The 17,836-nt window shown below is 41.6% G+C and overlaps 1 protein-coding gene across 2 annotated transcripts in view; it reads right to left on the bottom strand.

Annotated features, from left to right (window-relative positions):
• Window positions 1-421: 421 nt before the first annotated feature.
• Window positions 422-17,836, bottom strand: part of LOC100058496 (histone-arginine methyltransferase CARM1) — a 255,612-nt gene continuing 238,197 nt past the window's right edge. The window contains exons 11-13 of one of the 2 annotated variants that reach the window (XM_023627281.2): window positions 16,408-16,545; window positions 6,797-6,886; window positions 422-1,056 (exon numbers count right to left, since the gene is read on the bottom strand). In XM_023627281.2, the coding sequence (XP_023483049.1) occupies window positions 1,047-1,056; window positions 6,797-6,886; window positions 16,408-16,545 (238 nt within the window). In that variant the 3' untranslated portion in view covers window positions 422-1,046. Of the gene's footprint in view, window positions 1,057-6,792; window positions 6,887-16,407; window positions 16,546-17,836 lie in introns of those variants that run through there. The other variant, XM_023627282.2, reaches the window with a different exon arrangement.

Here is a 17,836-nt window from a genome sequence, read left to right on the forward strand (position 1 = left end):
ATAGGTCAAAGGTGGGAAAGTCACTGCTAGCGAGTATGGAAGGTGCTCGGCGAGCCATGCTGGGGAGGGTGCATTGGAACGGAGCCTTGCCCTGATGTAAGTGAGTAAGATTGTTGGAATGGATAGAACGAGAAGACTATTTCAAACTGAGTGGCCAGAGTGAGCGAAAGCACCAGAGTGGAAAGCTGAAAGCTGCGGGTGACTGACTGACTGATGAGAATATGTAGTTGCTGTTTGTTCCAGCCCCCCGGCAGAGTGAGCGGGGTGCCTGTTGGGCTTCATTAGATTGTCCTGCTGATGTGACATCCATTTTTATAAGGGTGTTTGGGCCAGGGGAAAATCTGTTCTTCGGAAAGACTATTTTTCATCACCATTTGATGGGTGACAAATAACCCATGTCTTAAAGTAAAGGAGAAGCCTCTTTGGTATCACACACTGTACATTTTTATTGTAAACCTAAGAGAACTGATAAAAGTTCCATCTTTATTTTCTTAACGGCATACAGAGTCATCAAATATTGCCAATGAAGAATATTCCTGACATCATATTATTCTGTTACATGAATAAGGCAAAAATTCTTTAACACATTGCTGAGCCACGAACTAGCTGTTGATTTGTTGAAAATATTTGTGAAAGCAGTCAGAGTAAAATTGCAAATAGCTCACTCTTCACATGCTCCTATGTCATGTCCTACATGTGCATACATACAAATGTGAGGTAGGGTTTTGTTAAATTTCTTTCTTAAATACTTCAAAAATGAAAGCAATGCTGTTGGCTTTACTAAAATAATAATAAAAATTAAAACAACAAAAACATTGTTTCTCAGCTACATGCGGAAAGCTGGAAAGAGCTGGTCTAAGAAGCACCAAGAAATGGATTTGTTAATAAAACGCACATTTTAGAGTTAGCAGGAAAAAAAGGAGTTAAATAAACCCAAACATCCTTGTCAAATTTAGAATGCATATTTGGAACGTGAAATATGAACTTGGATGTCGAGGGACGTCTCAGGCCTTCATTTTACTTATTGATTCGCTTGTGACTATCTTCTAAGCAAACCTAGAACAGAGAAGGTGACTCTATGACAGTGAAGCAATTAAGTTCTGCCCAGGTCCAAAGCTACGGGCAAGCCAGTTTTGCCTTCACGGCCTCTCCCGCCCTCCTCAACCCCTCCCCTAACTCCCCTCCCACTCCCATGCCCTTGCCTGGAGTTTTTATGGGCAGCCTCAGATCTATATTTACCCACTATATTTAGTAAGTTTGATTATGCACAGCCTAAATGCAGATCTGAGATGATGATCCAGATTTTGTTCACTGAAAGAACTTTTTCTTCTTTATAGGTTTGTAGCGAAGGCCAAGCATCGACTTATTTCTCTCTTCTTGCTAGTCAATAGGCCCCACTGTTCTCCTACAGAAGGCTCTGCTGGAACATTCGCCCATGCTGGTTCTTTCCTGACATTTAAGTCTCCACTCAGCTGCCCCCTCTTCTGTGAGGCCTCCCAGACCACTCCACATAAACAACATCCACCTCCAGTCGCTGGCCTCACCACTGTCTGGCATATCACTCTGTCTGTTTTCTGCTTTTTTGGTAAGTTTTTATGTAATTGAAAAAATTTTTTACACACAGTAAAATTTACCCTTTTTAGTGTACAGTTCCGTGGGTTTTGACAAACGCATACAGCCACGCACTGCCACCACAACAATCAAGACACAGAAAAGTTCCATTGCCCTGAAAAGTGTCCCCATACCCCTTAATAGCTAACCCTTCCCCAACCCCAGCTCTGCTCTGTTTTCTGTATCTATAGTGTTGCCTTTTCCAAAATGTCATCCAAATGCAATCATATAGTATGTAGCCTTCTGAGTTTGGCTTCTTTCACTTAATGTATTTGAGACTCCTCTGTATGATTACACCTATCAGTACTTCATTCCTTTTCGTTGCTGAAAATCATTCCATTGTATGGATGGACCACTGTTTGTTTATTCATTCTCCACTTGAAAGACATTCTAGCTGTTTTCAGTTTTGGGTGATCCCAAATAAAGTTGCAATAAACATTCACATATAGTTTTCGTTGCACTTGTATGAAGACCGAGGAGTGGAATTGCTGGGTCATATAAGAAACTGTCACACTGCTTTCCAAAGTGGCTGTACCATTTTGTACTCCTACCAGCAGTGAAGGAGAGTTCTAGAAGCTCCACAACTTCATCAGCACTTGGTACTGCAGAAATTTCACTTAAGCCACTCAGGTAGGTATGGAGTGGAATGTCGTTATGGTTTTAATTTGCATTTCCTTAAGGACTAATGATGCTGAACACCTTTTCATGAGCCTTTTTGCTATTCTATCTTCTTTGATGAAGTGTCTGGTCAAATCCTTTGCCCTTTAAAAAGAATCATTGTTTTCTTGTTATTGGGCTTTTTTTGAGAGTATTATGTCACAAATTCTTTTTATATTCTAGATACTAGTTTGGTTTTTTTCCAGATATATGATTTACGAATATTTTCACCAAGCTTGTGATTTATCTTTTCTTTCTCTTGATGTCTTTCAATGATCATAAGTCTTTAATTTTGATAAATATATTTAGCCTTCTCTTTTCATGAATTGTGTTTCTGGTGTCATATCTAAGAAATCTTTGTCTGACTCAAGGTCACAGAGACTTTCTTCTAAAACTTTTATATTTTTAGGTTTTAAATTTCAATCTAGGATCCCCGTTGAGTTAATTTTTTTTTTTTTTTAAGACTTTATTATTTCCTTTTTCTCCCCAAAGCCCCCCGGTACATAGTTGTATATTCTTCGTTGTGGGTTCTTCTAGTTGTGGCATGTGGGACGCTGCCTCAGCGTGGTCTGATGAGCAGTGCCATGTCCGCGCCCAGGATTCGAACCAACGAAACACTGGGCCGCCTGCAGCGGAGCGCGCGAACTTAACCACTCGGCCACGGGGCCAGCCCCGCCGTTGAGTTAATTTTTATAGGTGGTATGAAATATGGATGGAAGTTCATTTTTCTTATTGCATACTTGTAAGTCCAATCATTGCAGCCCCACTTGTGAAAGACTATCACTTCTCCACTGAACTGGCTTTGCAACTTTGTCAAAAATCAACTGACCATGTAAGTTTGGGTCTGTTTCTGGCCTCTGTTCCATCCCACTCATTTACATGCCATCCTTTCATCAGTACCGCTCTGTTTGATCACTGTAGCTTTCTAGTAAGTCTTGAAATCAGGTAGCTTTTACTCTGTTTATCTTTTCCGGAAAACTTACCACTGTCTGAAGTTATCTACTTGTTTACCTTTTTAATGTCTCTCGGGAGACACCAAACCGTGAGATTTTCTAGATCCATGAAACCAGGGAGCTTGTGCCTATTTCATTCTCTGTGATACCCCAGCACCGAGAAGAGTGCCTGGCACACCATAGCTGCTTAACAAATTGGTTGGAAAAAAGCAGGAAAGAAAGCAATATTTAAGTTGAGGAAATCAATGGGAGTTATTATTTTGGAGGAAGAAGGATCAAATTGTTTAGTGAGAAGCTGTGAGTAAAATACAGGCTTGGTTCATGTGCTAGCACGGAAGAATAAATGCTGTATAGACCACCGCATTTTTTTTTTTTTTTTTTTGAGGAAGATTAGCCCTGAGCTAACTATTGCCAATCCTCCTCTTTTTTCTGAGGAGGACTGGCCCTGAGCTAACCATCCATGCCCATATTCCTCTACTTTATACATGGGACGCCTACCACAGCATGGCTTTTGCCAAGCGGTGCCATGTCCACACCCGGGATCCGAACAGGCGGAACTGGGCCACCGAGAAGCGGAACGTGTGAACTTAACCGCTGCGCCACGGGCCGGTGCCAGACCACGGCATTTTGATCACAAGCTCAGCTCTTTCAGACTCATCAGGAGCTCCATGGGGCCACATTCATTCAGTCATTCATCAAACAATTATCTAGCACCTACTGTATAACACCGTGTTACGAATGGCAGTAGACAAGATCTTGTGCTCCAGGTATGAGGGGTAGCAGACAAATAAAACAATACTTGAGACAGAGTTATCCAGGTGCCCTAAAAGTGGTGCTGCACAGGGCTCTTCGAGTGACGTTGGGAAGGCGTCTAAGCCTGGAAGGCTTCTCAGAGGAGGACACACTTGATTAAGACCAAGTTTCAAAAGGAGGCTTTGAGCCCCAGCTTTCCTTTAAAAGAGACACTTCGTAACAATGTACCACAGGTTCTACGGGGTCTTGGGTTCCATTGGTGGTGGTTTTAAGGATTAACGGCTCTAGGTCTCCCAACCAATGCTCTCTTCGCCCCCTCTGCCTCTCCTTCATGACACTTATTGCAGTTATGAAGACACAACTACTTAGGCAGTGAGCTACTTAATGCCCACCTCTCTCTCAATACAACGCGAGCTCCATGGTGGCAGGGACTTCACCGGCCCTGCTCACCGCTGCGTTTCCACGGCGCAGGGAGCACGATGCACTCTGTGTGGGAGACAAATGATGCAGAACGAGTTTACCTGAGTGCTTTCCCTTGCTGATGAAATCGTTTTGTCCCCTTGCTTACTTTTATCAACAGCTGTTAGCTCTTCTTTTATTTTCAAATTACTTTAAAATAATTAATAGTCAAAATAAAGTTACCCGCCCCGCCCCCCCAACAAGGAAAAAGAGAAACTTTCAAATCATGTGTAATGGTGGGTGTTCATGTTTTTAGTAAGTAAGTTGTTGATCTTGAGGTGTTTTTAGCATGCCACTGATGCTCAGATGCTGTCAGGGATCAGCGGAAAAACAAACATGCTCTTTTGCTTTTGCGTGTTAGTAGGGTCTATTGGGCCCCAAAAATGGGTAGAATAAAAAGTAAATGGAGAGAAAGTTATTTATTTTGGTGCTAAATTACCAATAATTCCTCTGGGTAATGCCATCTATTTTGGTTCTCCCCAATACACACACACACACACACATCCTTGTGCTTCTCAATTGCTGCAATGGCAAATTGAAGTTGAATGTGGGGGACCAGGAGAAAGGTGTGACCACTGTTGAACATTTATTTGAGCATCTACCGTTTTAAGTACACTCCAAAGATTCTGTCATTTAGTCCACATCTCTACTGAGGATACTGAGGCTGAGACATCAGGAGAGGGATGGTAAAGAAATATAATTAAGATCTGGGATTCCCGGGAGAGTCACTTTTTAAGCACCCTCATCTGCTTAGTTACCTATGTCAGTCAGACCAGCTGTTGAGTGAGAGGAAAAGGGAAACGCAAAGGCACCTGGCCCTCGCTCAACAGCCTGTTTTGACACGGCTCTGGCTATCTGGAGCATCAGCAGACTTTGACAAGCTCTCGCTCTGACCTTGTGGGCGATGTGTTTGTGCCTTCATGCAAAGCAGGGGCTGGTCAAGGCCAAGGCCCTCTCCGGGTGGTTTTCTGGTTAAAACCCTGTTCTTTAAGATGAAGTGGAAGTGGGACTCAAGAGTTACGAGTTTACATGGTTCTTGCATTCAAAAGGTGGGTTTTCTAAAACCTTACAAAAATTCATTTTCTTTTCCAAAATCCAAATGATTCTGTTTGGAATGAACTACAAATCATCATCTATTTACTTATTGAAAGAGTTGGACAGCAGAGAACAGGAAGAAAGGGAAGAAGAAAGGAAAGTTTCATTTATTGAGCATCAATTATGTGAACTATTAAATACTGGAACATGTTATGGACATCCTGGCAATCTCCCAGTGAGGTGTGTGTTGTTTATCCCATTTTACAGATGAGAAAACTGAGGCCCAGGCAGGTTAAATAGTACTAGTGAGCAGTCAGCCTGTTCTCTCTGAGGCCCAAACCTATGCCCTTTGCTTTACATGGCAGGATGGTGCAGAGGGGTGGGAGCGAGGATCCCCTCCTCCGTCAGAATTAAAGATGTGATCCATATCCCTAATTGACAATAGGTTTCAAAGATCCATAGCATGTGTGACAACTTGCACACAACATACACAACTGCAGCCTTGTCTGTTTTTCTCCTCCCCTGCTTCAAGGTCAAAATTTCTTTTTCTCATCTCTGCCAAAGAATTCTTGGTGTGGTTTCCTGAGTTTCCTCTTCTCTTCAAGCTTTTCAATACCACAGGGACACGATGCTTTGATAAAAGCCTTGGGGAGACATTATAACATGAGGGAAAAATCTCTTTGTAATAAGGAAGTTAAGAGCGACAGTGTCCAGGGGTTTTATTTGTGTGGCTGATTTCATGTGTGGATTTTTAATTGGCTCTATTCAATAGGTGTAAAGATGGGGAGTTTTTCCAGAAACGTTTGTTGTATCCATCTCATTGTGGCAAGTCCTTTGTATCAGATAAAATCTGCATAGATTCTAAAGAGAGGCACGTCCTGACTTACATGGTCTCAAAAAATGTCCTTTAAATGGACTCCTCTTTTAGATGTATTGGAATAACTGCCACAGCAAGTCACCCCTTAGTGAGTGTAGGTCAAAGGAGATCATCTTTAAACTCCACATTTTGCAGATGAGAAAACCGAATGCCAAAAGGAAAGTGACTTTGCCTGAGGTCACACAGCTCGTATTGCCCAGCTGGAAGGAGAATTCACTTTGTAGGACTCTCCAGTGGTCTGTTTCAGGATCAGATTGTTATATATTGAATTCTGTTTAATGGAACATAAAACGTTCAACTCCATATCGGGATCCAAATCTCCTTAGTGAAGAAGAGTGGATGCTTTTGCTCCTCTTAGGAAAGATGGAATTATTTTGAACTTCTTCACTTGGTCGTACGGTGAATTGAGATTTTATAAACATAGTGTGAAATGGATGAGAGCATTTCTTACCGAAAGAAAGGATTCTTTAAATCGAGGATGTTCCCAGATCTGAAGCCCGTCTGGTTGACCAGCGCCACGATCTGAATGTCATAACTCTGTCTGTGTGGCAGAAAAAAAATAACACCTCATCTCACAAGGTGGGTTAGCTATTCACATCCATTTAGGGCCTCTTCTACACGTACCCAGTTCATGAGGGTTTTACCAGTAGGTTTTGCAGCTTTTATATGTTCATGTGTGTTTATATATGTTCATGTGGATGCTATTAATATCAGTAGAGGCAATGGAAGGTCTTGTTTATTTTTTGGAAGAATTCAATAGCTATAATTTCTTGTTCCAAAAATTACAAAGGTAGTGGTACATCTAATCGGTCAAAGTGATTTTTTTTTGGAAAAGAAAAAGCTTTACCAATATCAATGACAGAAATGGCTTTAAGTAACAGAGACACTTTATGGGTCACCATTGATGCACTAAAACAATCTTAACCACGGAAGGATTGGCTAAGCTAAAATCGCAAACTGACGTGAAACAGCTAACAAATGTGATGGATGTTAAGATGAAGGCTCATGCAATTACAGTGAGAAGAACTGGCTGATAAGAACAAGTAATATGACATCTCCTAGATGACTCATCTAAAGGAGCTATGTTTATAGGGTTTTTATTAGTCATTCTCAAGAAGATATGTATTTCTTCCAATTATACAAATGTTACATATTGACTGTAGAAAAACTGAAAAATAAGGAAAAACAAAGAAAAGAAGCCCTAATATCTTTAGACAAAGATTCTTCCAGCTAACATTATAAAAGTGTTTTACTTCTATGTATTTTTCCCTCTGTGTATTTATAAATGTAAATTTTTAGCAAAACGTTGCTTAAATATTCCTTCATATCACCTTATTTTAACACTAGCAAGCATTTATCCTGTAATTCTTGACAATGTATTTTTTAAAAGCATTATATGGGTATAGCACAGTTTATTTACAAATTCCCCGCAGTTAAATATTTATATTTTTATAATATCATATTATTATAGTAACAAAACTCTAGTTTTATGACAGAAATTCTGCTGCAAAGGACATTCTTGTAACACATCTTTATGTCTTATCTATGACTATTTCCTTGGAATAAATTCTTAGAGGCAGACTCACCAGGCTAAAGCACACAGACATATTTAAAGTTCCCAGCACTTATTGCTAAAATGTCTTCCAGAAAATGTACCAAATTACTTCCTCACCTACAAAGTATGAAAGTGCTAATTTCTTTTTTTTTTTTAAGATTGGCACCTGAGCTACCATCTGTTGCCAATCATCTTCCTTTTTTTTTCTTCTTCTTCTTCTCCCCAAAACACCCCAGTACATAGTTGTATATTCTAATTGTGAGTGTCTCTGGTTGTGCTATGTGGGACACCACCTCAGCATGGCCTGATGAGCGGTGCCATGTCTGTGCCCAGGATCCGAACCAGCAACCCTGGGCCACCGAAGCGGAGCGTGTGAACTTCACCACTCGGCCACAGAGTTGGCCCTTAAAGTGCTTATTTCATTACACTTTTTCTAGTCTTTCATATTTAAATGTTAGGAGTTAAACTATTATTGATTATTTTAATTTTAATTTCCTTGATTACTATGTTTCTTTTTTAAATTCCAGAAGTTGGTGAGTGATATAAATTCCTCCACTCCCATTCCCACCCTGTCATTACCCATAGAGACCTGGGTGGGTGTAAATACAAATGTCAGATCCTGTGAAACCAGTGACTTGATTTCTAGATTTTACTAGAGCCAAACAAAATATGAGGAAAACCTAGCCACACATAAAAAAAAAAATCAATTATGTCCTTTGATCCTATTTCAACTCGTCTAATTGACTCAGAATTTTTTTGTTGTTGTAAAATGTTTCTTCCATGATACTCACATCCAGTAGTTCACTGAACTTGTGATATTTGAAGGGAGATTCGACGAGAACTAGACATGGAGACAATGAGCTCCCTAGGAGAGGTGCAACCGGTGGTGGAATCATAGAAAAGCTGAGGTCAACCTGGTAAATAAGTCAGGGAGGGACACACCTACACATTTTACCAAATGAAAGACACTGTCTTAACAATATTTGAAGTAATTAATACAGAACTTAAAGCAGAAATTGAGTACTCTGAGGTATGTGCAAATGTGTGTGTTTATGGTGCACGTGTGAGTGCGATTTGTCACAACTGAGAACTGAGTGGTGCCTGGTATGGTTGGGAAGAACAATCAGGAAGTTCTTACTGTGGGATCTTCAGCTAGGCTCCTTTTCAGAATACTAGATTTGATAACACTGTCACTTTATACTCACTTTTCACAACCCACTCCTCCTCTTCACCCATCATCAAAATCCTACCTTCCCTAATGGGAGGAAGAAAGAGCTTCATGTCATGTCATGTCATGTCATGGCTCAGTTTGGTCAGTTAAAAGTGGAAATTTGTTCTCAAAGTCCTTCCATCTGTGTGTAGGGGGGATTGGTGAGTGGGGGAGGGGTTAAGGGATGAGGTGGCGGGGGGACAGCTAGATTCATTGATTTGATAGTGACTCATCTAACCAAGAAAGAATGTTCCCTACCTAAAATTGCAAGAAAATAATGCACTTTTCTTTCCCAGGAGTGGTGTTATGCTAGTGCCAAGGTACCCAGAAGGCCAATTCCAAACCCAATAATTAATGTGCAGTGTTTATAAAGCAACCAATAATGGACAATCTTCCAAGACTGTGTCTACAGGACCCTAAGTAACTAGTAACCCTTTTGAACCAGTTATTTGGCAATGCGTATTTTAAAAAAAAAACCCAAAAAACTAGTTCTTTGCCAGACGTAGTCATTTTAAATCTTACAGAGACAGAGCAGGCGATGCGAGTGGGGACGTACCTTAGTTCAAGGATTGAATACAAAATCATTACTTAGTATACCAACATATCTTTTGTAATATTCGGGAAGATATTGGAAACTTGGGAACAACATATGCAGGACATGTCTTTCTGGAGAATGTGGTAATTCATGATAATTTCATCTTAGAGAAAAGAAGATGCAATAGTGGGATATGCTTAGTGTTGACCATCAAGGAGGAGTGGGATGGAGAAGCAGAAGTAGCAGGAAGGTTGGGGAAAAATGGCCCAAGTCATCTACTGATAGGTAAAAGAAGGAATGAGAACCTCAGCAAGCGTGGACTCTAGACCAGTGTTCTTCAAAGAGGTTTGAGCGTGCCCCAGAGAGGATGTGGGATGATACACTGGAGTGTGGAAGAAAATACTGAACCATTATTTTAAATTTTTTCAATTAGTTGTTATAATGCATAGAATTGTCTCCTGCCAAAATATATGCTTAAGTCCCAACGCTGATACCTGGGAATGTGGTCTTCTTAGGAAATAGGGTCTTCGCACATGTAATGAAGTTTAACGAGGTCATACCAGGTTGAAGTGGGCCCCAAATCCAATGACTGGTGTCCTTATAAGAAGAGGAGAGGACACACAGAGAGACACACAGGGAAGAAGGCGAAGTGAAGACAGAGGCAGAGACTGAGTGATGCAGCTCAAGAAACACCAAGGATTGCCAGACACATCGGAAGCTGAAAGACGAAAGGAAGCTTCTTCCCTGGAGCCTTCAGAGGGAGAGTGGCCCTGCTGACACCTTAATTTCACACTTCTAGCCTCCAGAATTGTGAGAGAATCAATTTTTGTTGTTTTAAGCCATTTGGTTTGTGGTAATTTGTTCCAACGACCCTAGGAAACTAATACAGTTGTTTACCAAATACATCACTAGTGAATCCACTAGGTAAATGCTGGATTCTAATCACCAGCTAAGAGTTAAGATACCTCTTGTGTCCACTAGTTCCTTAGGTTTGGCTAAGGTGGGATGGTTCAGTAAGACTCTGATTACACCTTAAATAATGTGGTACAACGTCACTGAGGAAATACCAACCATGAGATGGACACATGGGTCAGAGCTAGAAGACTGAGTAACGCACAGAACGAAGAAATGTCACTTAAAGCTGCACCAGCACATACTCTTACTCCCCTGGTCCTCATCGTGCACAATAGTTTCTCCTTATAATTCCTTTGGATGCAGCTATCTGAAGACATAGCTGGGGAGGGGTTCATCTTAGGTGAGGGCCAAGGTAGAGCAGTTTAATGACCACCATTAGGAGCAGCACTGGAAGCTTCCAAAGCTTTAATGCTTTGGTCAGCATTTTCTCTGGTTTTATAAACCACAAAGCTCATCAGATTCTCTGCAAACCAAGTTCTCTGGCAAACCTGGGTAGAACAGGCCTTCATAGGGATTCAAAAAATTTAAAATTATATTTCAAGTCATTTTGGCACAGGATAAGTGGCTGAGCTACAGCCAACAATCAGCCTATATTTATTTTTTCTATTGATTCTTTTTATTTCTATTTTTGTGTCTTATAAAATACACACGCTATGAATTTCTATATATGTATATATACACAGAGACATGTCTGTGCGTGTGTGTATATATATAGATATACATACGTATCTATCTATAGAGACAGCACTTAGTTTTGTGCTTTCTATTATTGCTGTCGTATATTCACAGAATTAAAAGAGAAATATTAGTATATTTGGGTGCACATACCTAAAGTGTTTTTACTCATAGGTGCACATGATCAAAAAACTTTGGAGACCATGTCTGTGAACTCTAGGGATAAAAATTTCATAAAGTTCATAAAAAAGATAAGTCCTATTTTATTGTCCAGAGCAATAAAATGAATGACAGCTCAAGAATGATGGGAGGCTGTCAAAAATAAAATGCTAACAATACAATCATAAATGGTCCTGGCGGGGAAGAAAAGGGCAGTCATTGTCACACCTGTGTGGTTGCAGAAGGAGTTCTCCCAGGAGGTCAGAGTGTAAAAGAATATTTGACAATAAAGGAGGAGAAGATCATATCCAGGGCAGAACAGAGATGTTGTATCTTACTGAAAAAATAGCACGAAAACACTCATGTTCAGGAAACGTTGAAGTTTGCAGAAAATTCCAAGGAAAACTAATTTTCAAACAAAATATCTGATGAGATACAATGAAAGTAAGAAAGAAAATAAGGGAAGAGGCAATGGAACTAAGATTTACTGTGGACCCACTATGTCTTCATGACTATACTATGTTCTCTCCTTTAATATTTACAAAAGCCTAGTGAGAAAATTACTGTAAATTCTACTTTACAGATGATGAGGTGGGGAAACTCGGGTGCTAGCGAGATTCATGAACATGCCCAAGATCACTCGAGTACCAACCAGGATGGAGAAGAGACCGGACAGAACTAGGATTCATCAGACTCCAAAACCTGCTCTCCCTCCGCTACCCAAAGCTGCTGGTCTACGAAGACAAAGAACTTCCTTCTTCCCTCCCACCCTTTCTTCCTCCTGCAAAGTATTGCAGGCCTGTGATATCCTAGTGTCTTCTTTCAACTGTGCCAGACTAAGTTCCTAATAATCGGGAGATCATCAGCTTATGACTCCTTCGTTCAGTCAGTCACTCCCCAACACTGCCCAGTCTCTGAAATGTATAAGTGAGGAGGGACACACCATGGAAAAGGACTCAGGCCCGCTTTGGGGGAAGCTCATATACAGGCAAATAACAGCAATACAACATTGGTGCCATAATAAAGGTGCAGAGAGCTGTAGGAGGCCTGGGAGTCATGAGGTAGGTATGTGAGGTAAATGGTTTGCTTCCTTCTTACCTATTAGGGGAAGGAGAGGAGGGTAGACAAATACGCCTGATAAGGATGAAACCCAAGAAACAGAAATAGAAGAAAGTAATGGAAGAATAAGATGATTTAAATTCACTCACCTAATAATTACACCCTAGGATACCCCAAAATATAACTCACGCTCTCTCTCCTGTGCTGCCACAGAGTGCCACTGCTTCCTGCAAATGTGGCTCCTCTCGTGATTCTTTAGGTGGTTCTGCATGTTCCAGTTCCAAGAGCATTTCTGCCCAATAGCCTTGTTCACCCCAAGTCCTGAACAAGATGTTACAAACAAGGAAAAAAACTTTTGCATTTCAGAAAATGCTCCTCACCCTCAGGTAGTGTATTTTTGCGAGCACTTTCTGACATGCACTGCCACTAGCTCAATTGCCCCTCTTTGCACTTCTTCTCTGAAGTGCATGGTGGATCCCTCCTCACTTAGCACATTTCAGAGACCAGGAACCCAAGAAATAGAAATAGAAAAAAGTAATGGGGGGCCGGCCCGGTGGTGCAGCGGTTCAGTTCACACGTTCTGCTTTGGCGGCCCAGGGTTCGCCAGTTCAGATCCCAGGTGCAGACATGGCACTGCTTGTCAGGCCATGCTGTGGCAGGCGTCCCACATATAAAGTAGAGGAAGATGGGCATGGATGTTAGCTCAGGGCCAGTCTTCCTCAGCAAAAAGAGGAGGATTGGCAGCAGATATTAGCTCAGGGCTAATCTTCCTCAAGAAAACCCTAAAAAACCCAAACACACACACACAAAAGAAACTCTGAGAGAATATGCAAGAAACAGCAACAGGGGCTACATGATCGAAGAGGAGGGGCATGAATGGGGTCCAGCACTAAAAGGAAGATTTTATATTGTAAAGCTTTTTATTGTGAATGGCATAACTATATTATCTATTAAAAAATTAAATAACCCTTTAAGGAGACAGAAACTTGTAATAACTAGAGATCTAGCACAGTTTTACTAAAAAGTGAGAGCTATGACCAAAGTGTCATTTCCTCTTTCGACACGATTATTGGGCCAGGCTATGGGGGTGAAGCCAGCAGTTAAGCTCATCTGGAGATCACATTACATAAAGGTTTTCTCCTATTTCCTTCTGGCCTGGATGAAGGAATGTGGGCTGGGGTAGAGGTGAGCTGATTCTCAGCTATTTCCATTATGGAATTCAAAGGGTGTAGATCAGGCTATGCAAATTTTGAAGGGGAGATTACATCCTTGGCCTCTTTCCGCTTAACAATTTCAAAATAAAAATTTGCCTATTGGGCCGGCCCTGTGGCTGAGTGGTTAAGTTCTCGCACTCAGCTGTGGCGGCCCAGGGTTTCGCTGGTTCAGATCCTGGGTGCGGACATGGCACCACTCGTCAGGCCATGTTGAGGAGGCGTCCCACATGCCACAACTAGAGGGACCCACAACTAGAATATGCAACTATGTACTAGGGGTACTTTGGGGAGAAAAAGCAGAAAGAAAAAAAAAGAAGACTGGCAACAGTTGTTAGCTCAGGTGCCAATCTTAAAAAAAAATGTTCCTCTTAAATTTGCAAGCAATACATAATGGTAGGAATCACTAATATGCTACACAAAATAACTTTCAAAAATAAATTAAATAATCCATTGGCTCTAGTAAGGATCTAAACCAGCATGATAAATGCATGAGTGGGATAAATACAAAGAGTGGAACCAAAGCCCACAACAATTAGCTGCTCACTAGGAAAAGGGAGAAATATGACTTAAAACCAGATCATGTGAAAATACACTTTTTGGTTTTAATTGACTAAACACTCAAGTAAAATGTCCCCCAAACTTAATTTAAACTTTAATTACATTATTATAAGTATGCTACTCAAAACAGCAGTGGTCACTGTTGCTCTGGACCCAGCACTTATCAGAACACAGTTAGTTTTGGAGAAATATTTTAAAGGGAACATTTATAACCCATTTCTGGAGGAGAGCACTTAGAATTTCAAACTACTTCAAAATCACTCTTAAAGGAGGGAGGAGTGGAGGATGTTACCCTGAAGACCAGGAGACAGGGAGGTTATTAGGTAGAACTCTCCAAATGTTTGCACTGTCATTTGGAGGTTGGAACAGACCTATTTCTTTTGAATTCAGAAACACGACTAAAATCAATGAGCAGAATTTACAGGAAGTAAGTTACAGGATCAACAATGACAATAACTTTCTAATAGTTTGAGATGTCTCAAGAAGAAGACATTAATAGCCCAAGATCATATGAAAAGTTACTTAATCTTATCAATAATTAAAGAAATACAAACAAAAATAACCGGCTGCAACTTTTAAAAATTATTTTTGGGTCTATAAGATTGGCAAAACCATGGAGACTGATAACATCCAGTTTAGGGAAAGATGTGGAGAAATGAGCATGCTCATTGATTGCTGGGGTGGGTAGAAACTGGCGCAACCATTGAGAAAGGTGCCATCTATCACACTGTAACATGTACACACCTTTTGATCTGGCATTTCCATTTCTAGGTAACTCTTTTGGAAATATTCATGTCACCATGAAAGCTATATGTTCAAGGATGTGTATTGCAGAATTTTTTGCAATGGAAAAAAGACTTGGAAGCAACCTAAATATCAGTCAATCAGGGGTTTTTAAAAAGACATTATAGGGGCCGGCCCAGTGGTGCAGCAGTTAAGTTTACATGTTCCGCTCCGGCAGCCCAGGGTTGGACAGTCTGGATCCCGGGTGTTGACCTACACAACGCTTGTCAAACCATGCTGTGGCAGGCGTCCCACATATAAAGTAGAGGAAGATGGGCACGGATGTTAGCTCAGGGCAAGTCTTCCTCAGCAAAAAGAGAAGGATTGGTGACAGATGTTATGTCAGGGCTAATCTTCCTCAAAAATAAAAAGACGTTATAGTATATCCATGCTCTTGACTATGCATCTATTAAAAAGAACAAAGCAGATCTATTTGTACAGATCCAGGACTTATTACTAAGTGAAAATTTAAGTTGAAGACTGCTAGTGTAATCTTCTTGTAAAACAACAACAAAATACCCCACAATGATGTTATTTGTTGGTAAATGCACAGAAAATCACCCAAAAGATATGGACCAATGGGTCACATCTGGGGAGTGGGGTGAGGGGTGGGAGTGTGGGTAAATTCTAGACACTTTTGTGGTTTTGAATTTCTATGTAAGCATGTTAACTTTTTGTCATTAAAGAAATAATGACTTTAAAAATGGAAGGGTTGATTTGTGAGGTGGTGAGCTCTCTGTCACTGGAGTGTTCAAGCACAGACCCCAGGAAGGGTGGGAGGTAGGGAGGGAAAAAAGTTGACTGAGATGACCTCTGAGCACCCTGAATGTCCTGAGAGTCCTTGAAGCACTCTGCTACTCCTTTCTCCTCTAAGTCACCCAGGAGAAGCTCCAACAAGATGAAAGAAAATAGAGCATTTAAAAAATGAGATAAATCAAAATAATCGCTGTAGAGACCTCGTGAAATCCATTACCAGCAACCAGTCCTGCCTGACACCGTACCCCACCCATACAGTGCTTTTCCCCCTGCAGTATGCATCGATTTTATTGTGCTAAATTTGGGAGTGTGTGGCTAGACAGATCTAGGTACGGCCAGGAAGCTGCCATAGGATTTAAAGCGCTTGATAACTCAAGCCTGTGGCCAGTGCTCCCAGGAGCTGATGCATTTCCTTCCTTCCTCCGTGGTCAGGTGGAGAAGGCTGCCCTTGAGTTATCTGAAGCTTCTCTTTCTTGCCACCCTCAGTGCAAGGGTGACATTGGTCCTGCAGGCTCTGACCTGTGCAAGCTCAGCCAGGCCTCTGTAAAGCCCGCTGTCCATTCCTAGGTGCTGAAGTTCCCAGGGCCTGCCAGCTGCCTCCTGCTTCCATCCCTCAGGGCCCAGTAAGCACTGTCCTGCTTACCGTTTATTGGCTACAAACAGCACTTTCCCCGAGAGGGTCTCTCCTTCCTTGGCAAAGAGAGGGGTCTGAAGAAGGCACCGCACCTGATACCAGTGAGTCAGAGGCTCCGTTGGGGCTGTTGACAGCCAAACTGTTACCCTGTGGGGCAAGAAGAGAGTCAAAAGCCAGTTATGTTCCAGGCCCATATGAATAAATTGGACTGGGCACTTAGGTTGATAAGCGGTTTCATTGTTTTTAACTCATGGAACCCTTTGAAGATGACAGCTCAATTTATTGAGCGGTTATGATGTGCTGGGTACTATACTAACAGCTTTATGTATATTAGTCCATTAAGTCTATACAACAACCCTATGAAGTAAGCCCAGAAAGGTTAAAGGACTTGCTCAATGTCACACAGAGGATGACTGGAGATTCAGGCTTCAAACCCATGGACTTGGCCACTCTGTCAACACGTATTTCTGAGTCAAAGCTCATCAGAAGCACAAAAGGTAACAGATTTAAAGTGGGAATTGATTTGTTTGAAAAGTCAGGCAGGGGGAGTAGGCTGGAGTTGGCCTATTACTGTCTCAGGACAATCTGTTCAGGGGTCCTGACCAGGCTTCTGGAAGCAAGGAAACTACTGGAGCAGACGGCCTCTACTGTCCTTCTAGCTTGGACGTCCTGCATTGGGGTGGGGGGGGGGGAGCAGAGGGCGTGTCTAAGTTGAGGTTCTTCATTTCCTATGAAGAAGTGAGAACGTCTTGCTGTGCTTTGAATGCCGAGGTCACCTGTCCTGGGGGTTAGGCGGTGGTTGTTGGCTTGTAGGGAGTAAGGTGTCCATCAAGGATAGGGCGAATTCCTAGAGGGTTAATTCTGACTTGAAGATTTTGGGGGGAAATTTTACATAATTTAAGTACTAGGTAATATAAACCACTTTTATATCAAAATATACTCAGCTATATTATGGAGTAGAATACAAATTTTCTACAACTTTTAAGATAAAGCATTTAACTTCAAAGAAATTTCCCACTTGAAGCAGGCCACTTCAAGTTTATCTCCCTTAGCCCTGCAGAAACAAGTTCACGTCCTTGGGATATTACCGGAGGAAAGTGCAGATTCTTTGAACAAATACGCTATGCGGAATAGGAATGACCTGCACCTCATTTGTGCTCTCTCTGACTGTCAGCCCAGACAAAGCTTCCAGGGATCCCCTCCACCCCTGAGCCCCCCAAGCCCCTTGAGCTTTATCAGAGACCCACAGGCACTTCTTTCTCAGCAGGTGCAATGATGAGCCTGGATGTTTTTATAAGGAGTGGAGGAGAGCGTACTAGAAAAGTTTTCCCTTTGCCTCATCACGTGATCCAGATCAACTCCCTTTGCTAGTGGGACACAGGAGAATGCCAGGGAGCAGGGAAGTCAGGAGGACAGCAGAGATGTGGGGGTCGTGGGA

This window comes from Equus caballus, chromosome 23 (assembly GCF_041296265.1).
Source record: "Equus caballus isolate H_3958 breed thoroughbred chromosome 23, TB-T2T, whole genome shotgun sequence".
Taxonomy (NCBI): Eukaryota; Metazoa; Chordata; class Mammalia; order Perissodactyla; family Equidae; genus Equus; species Equus caballus.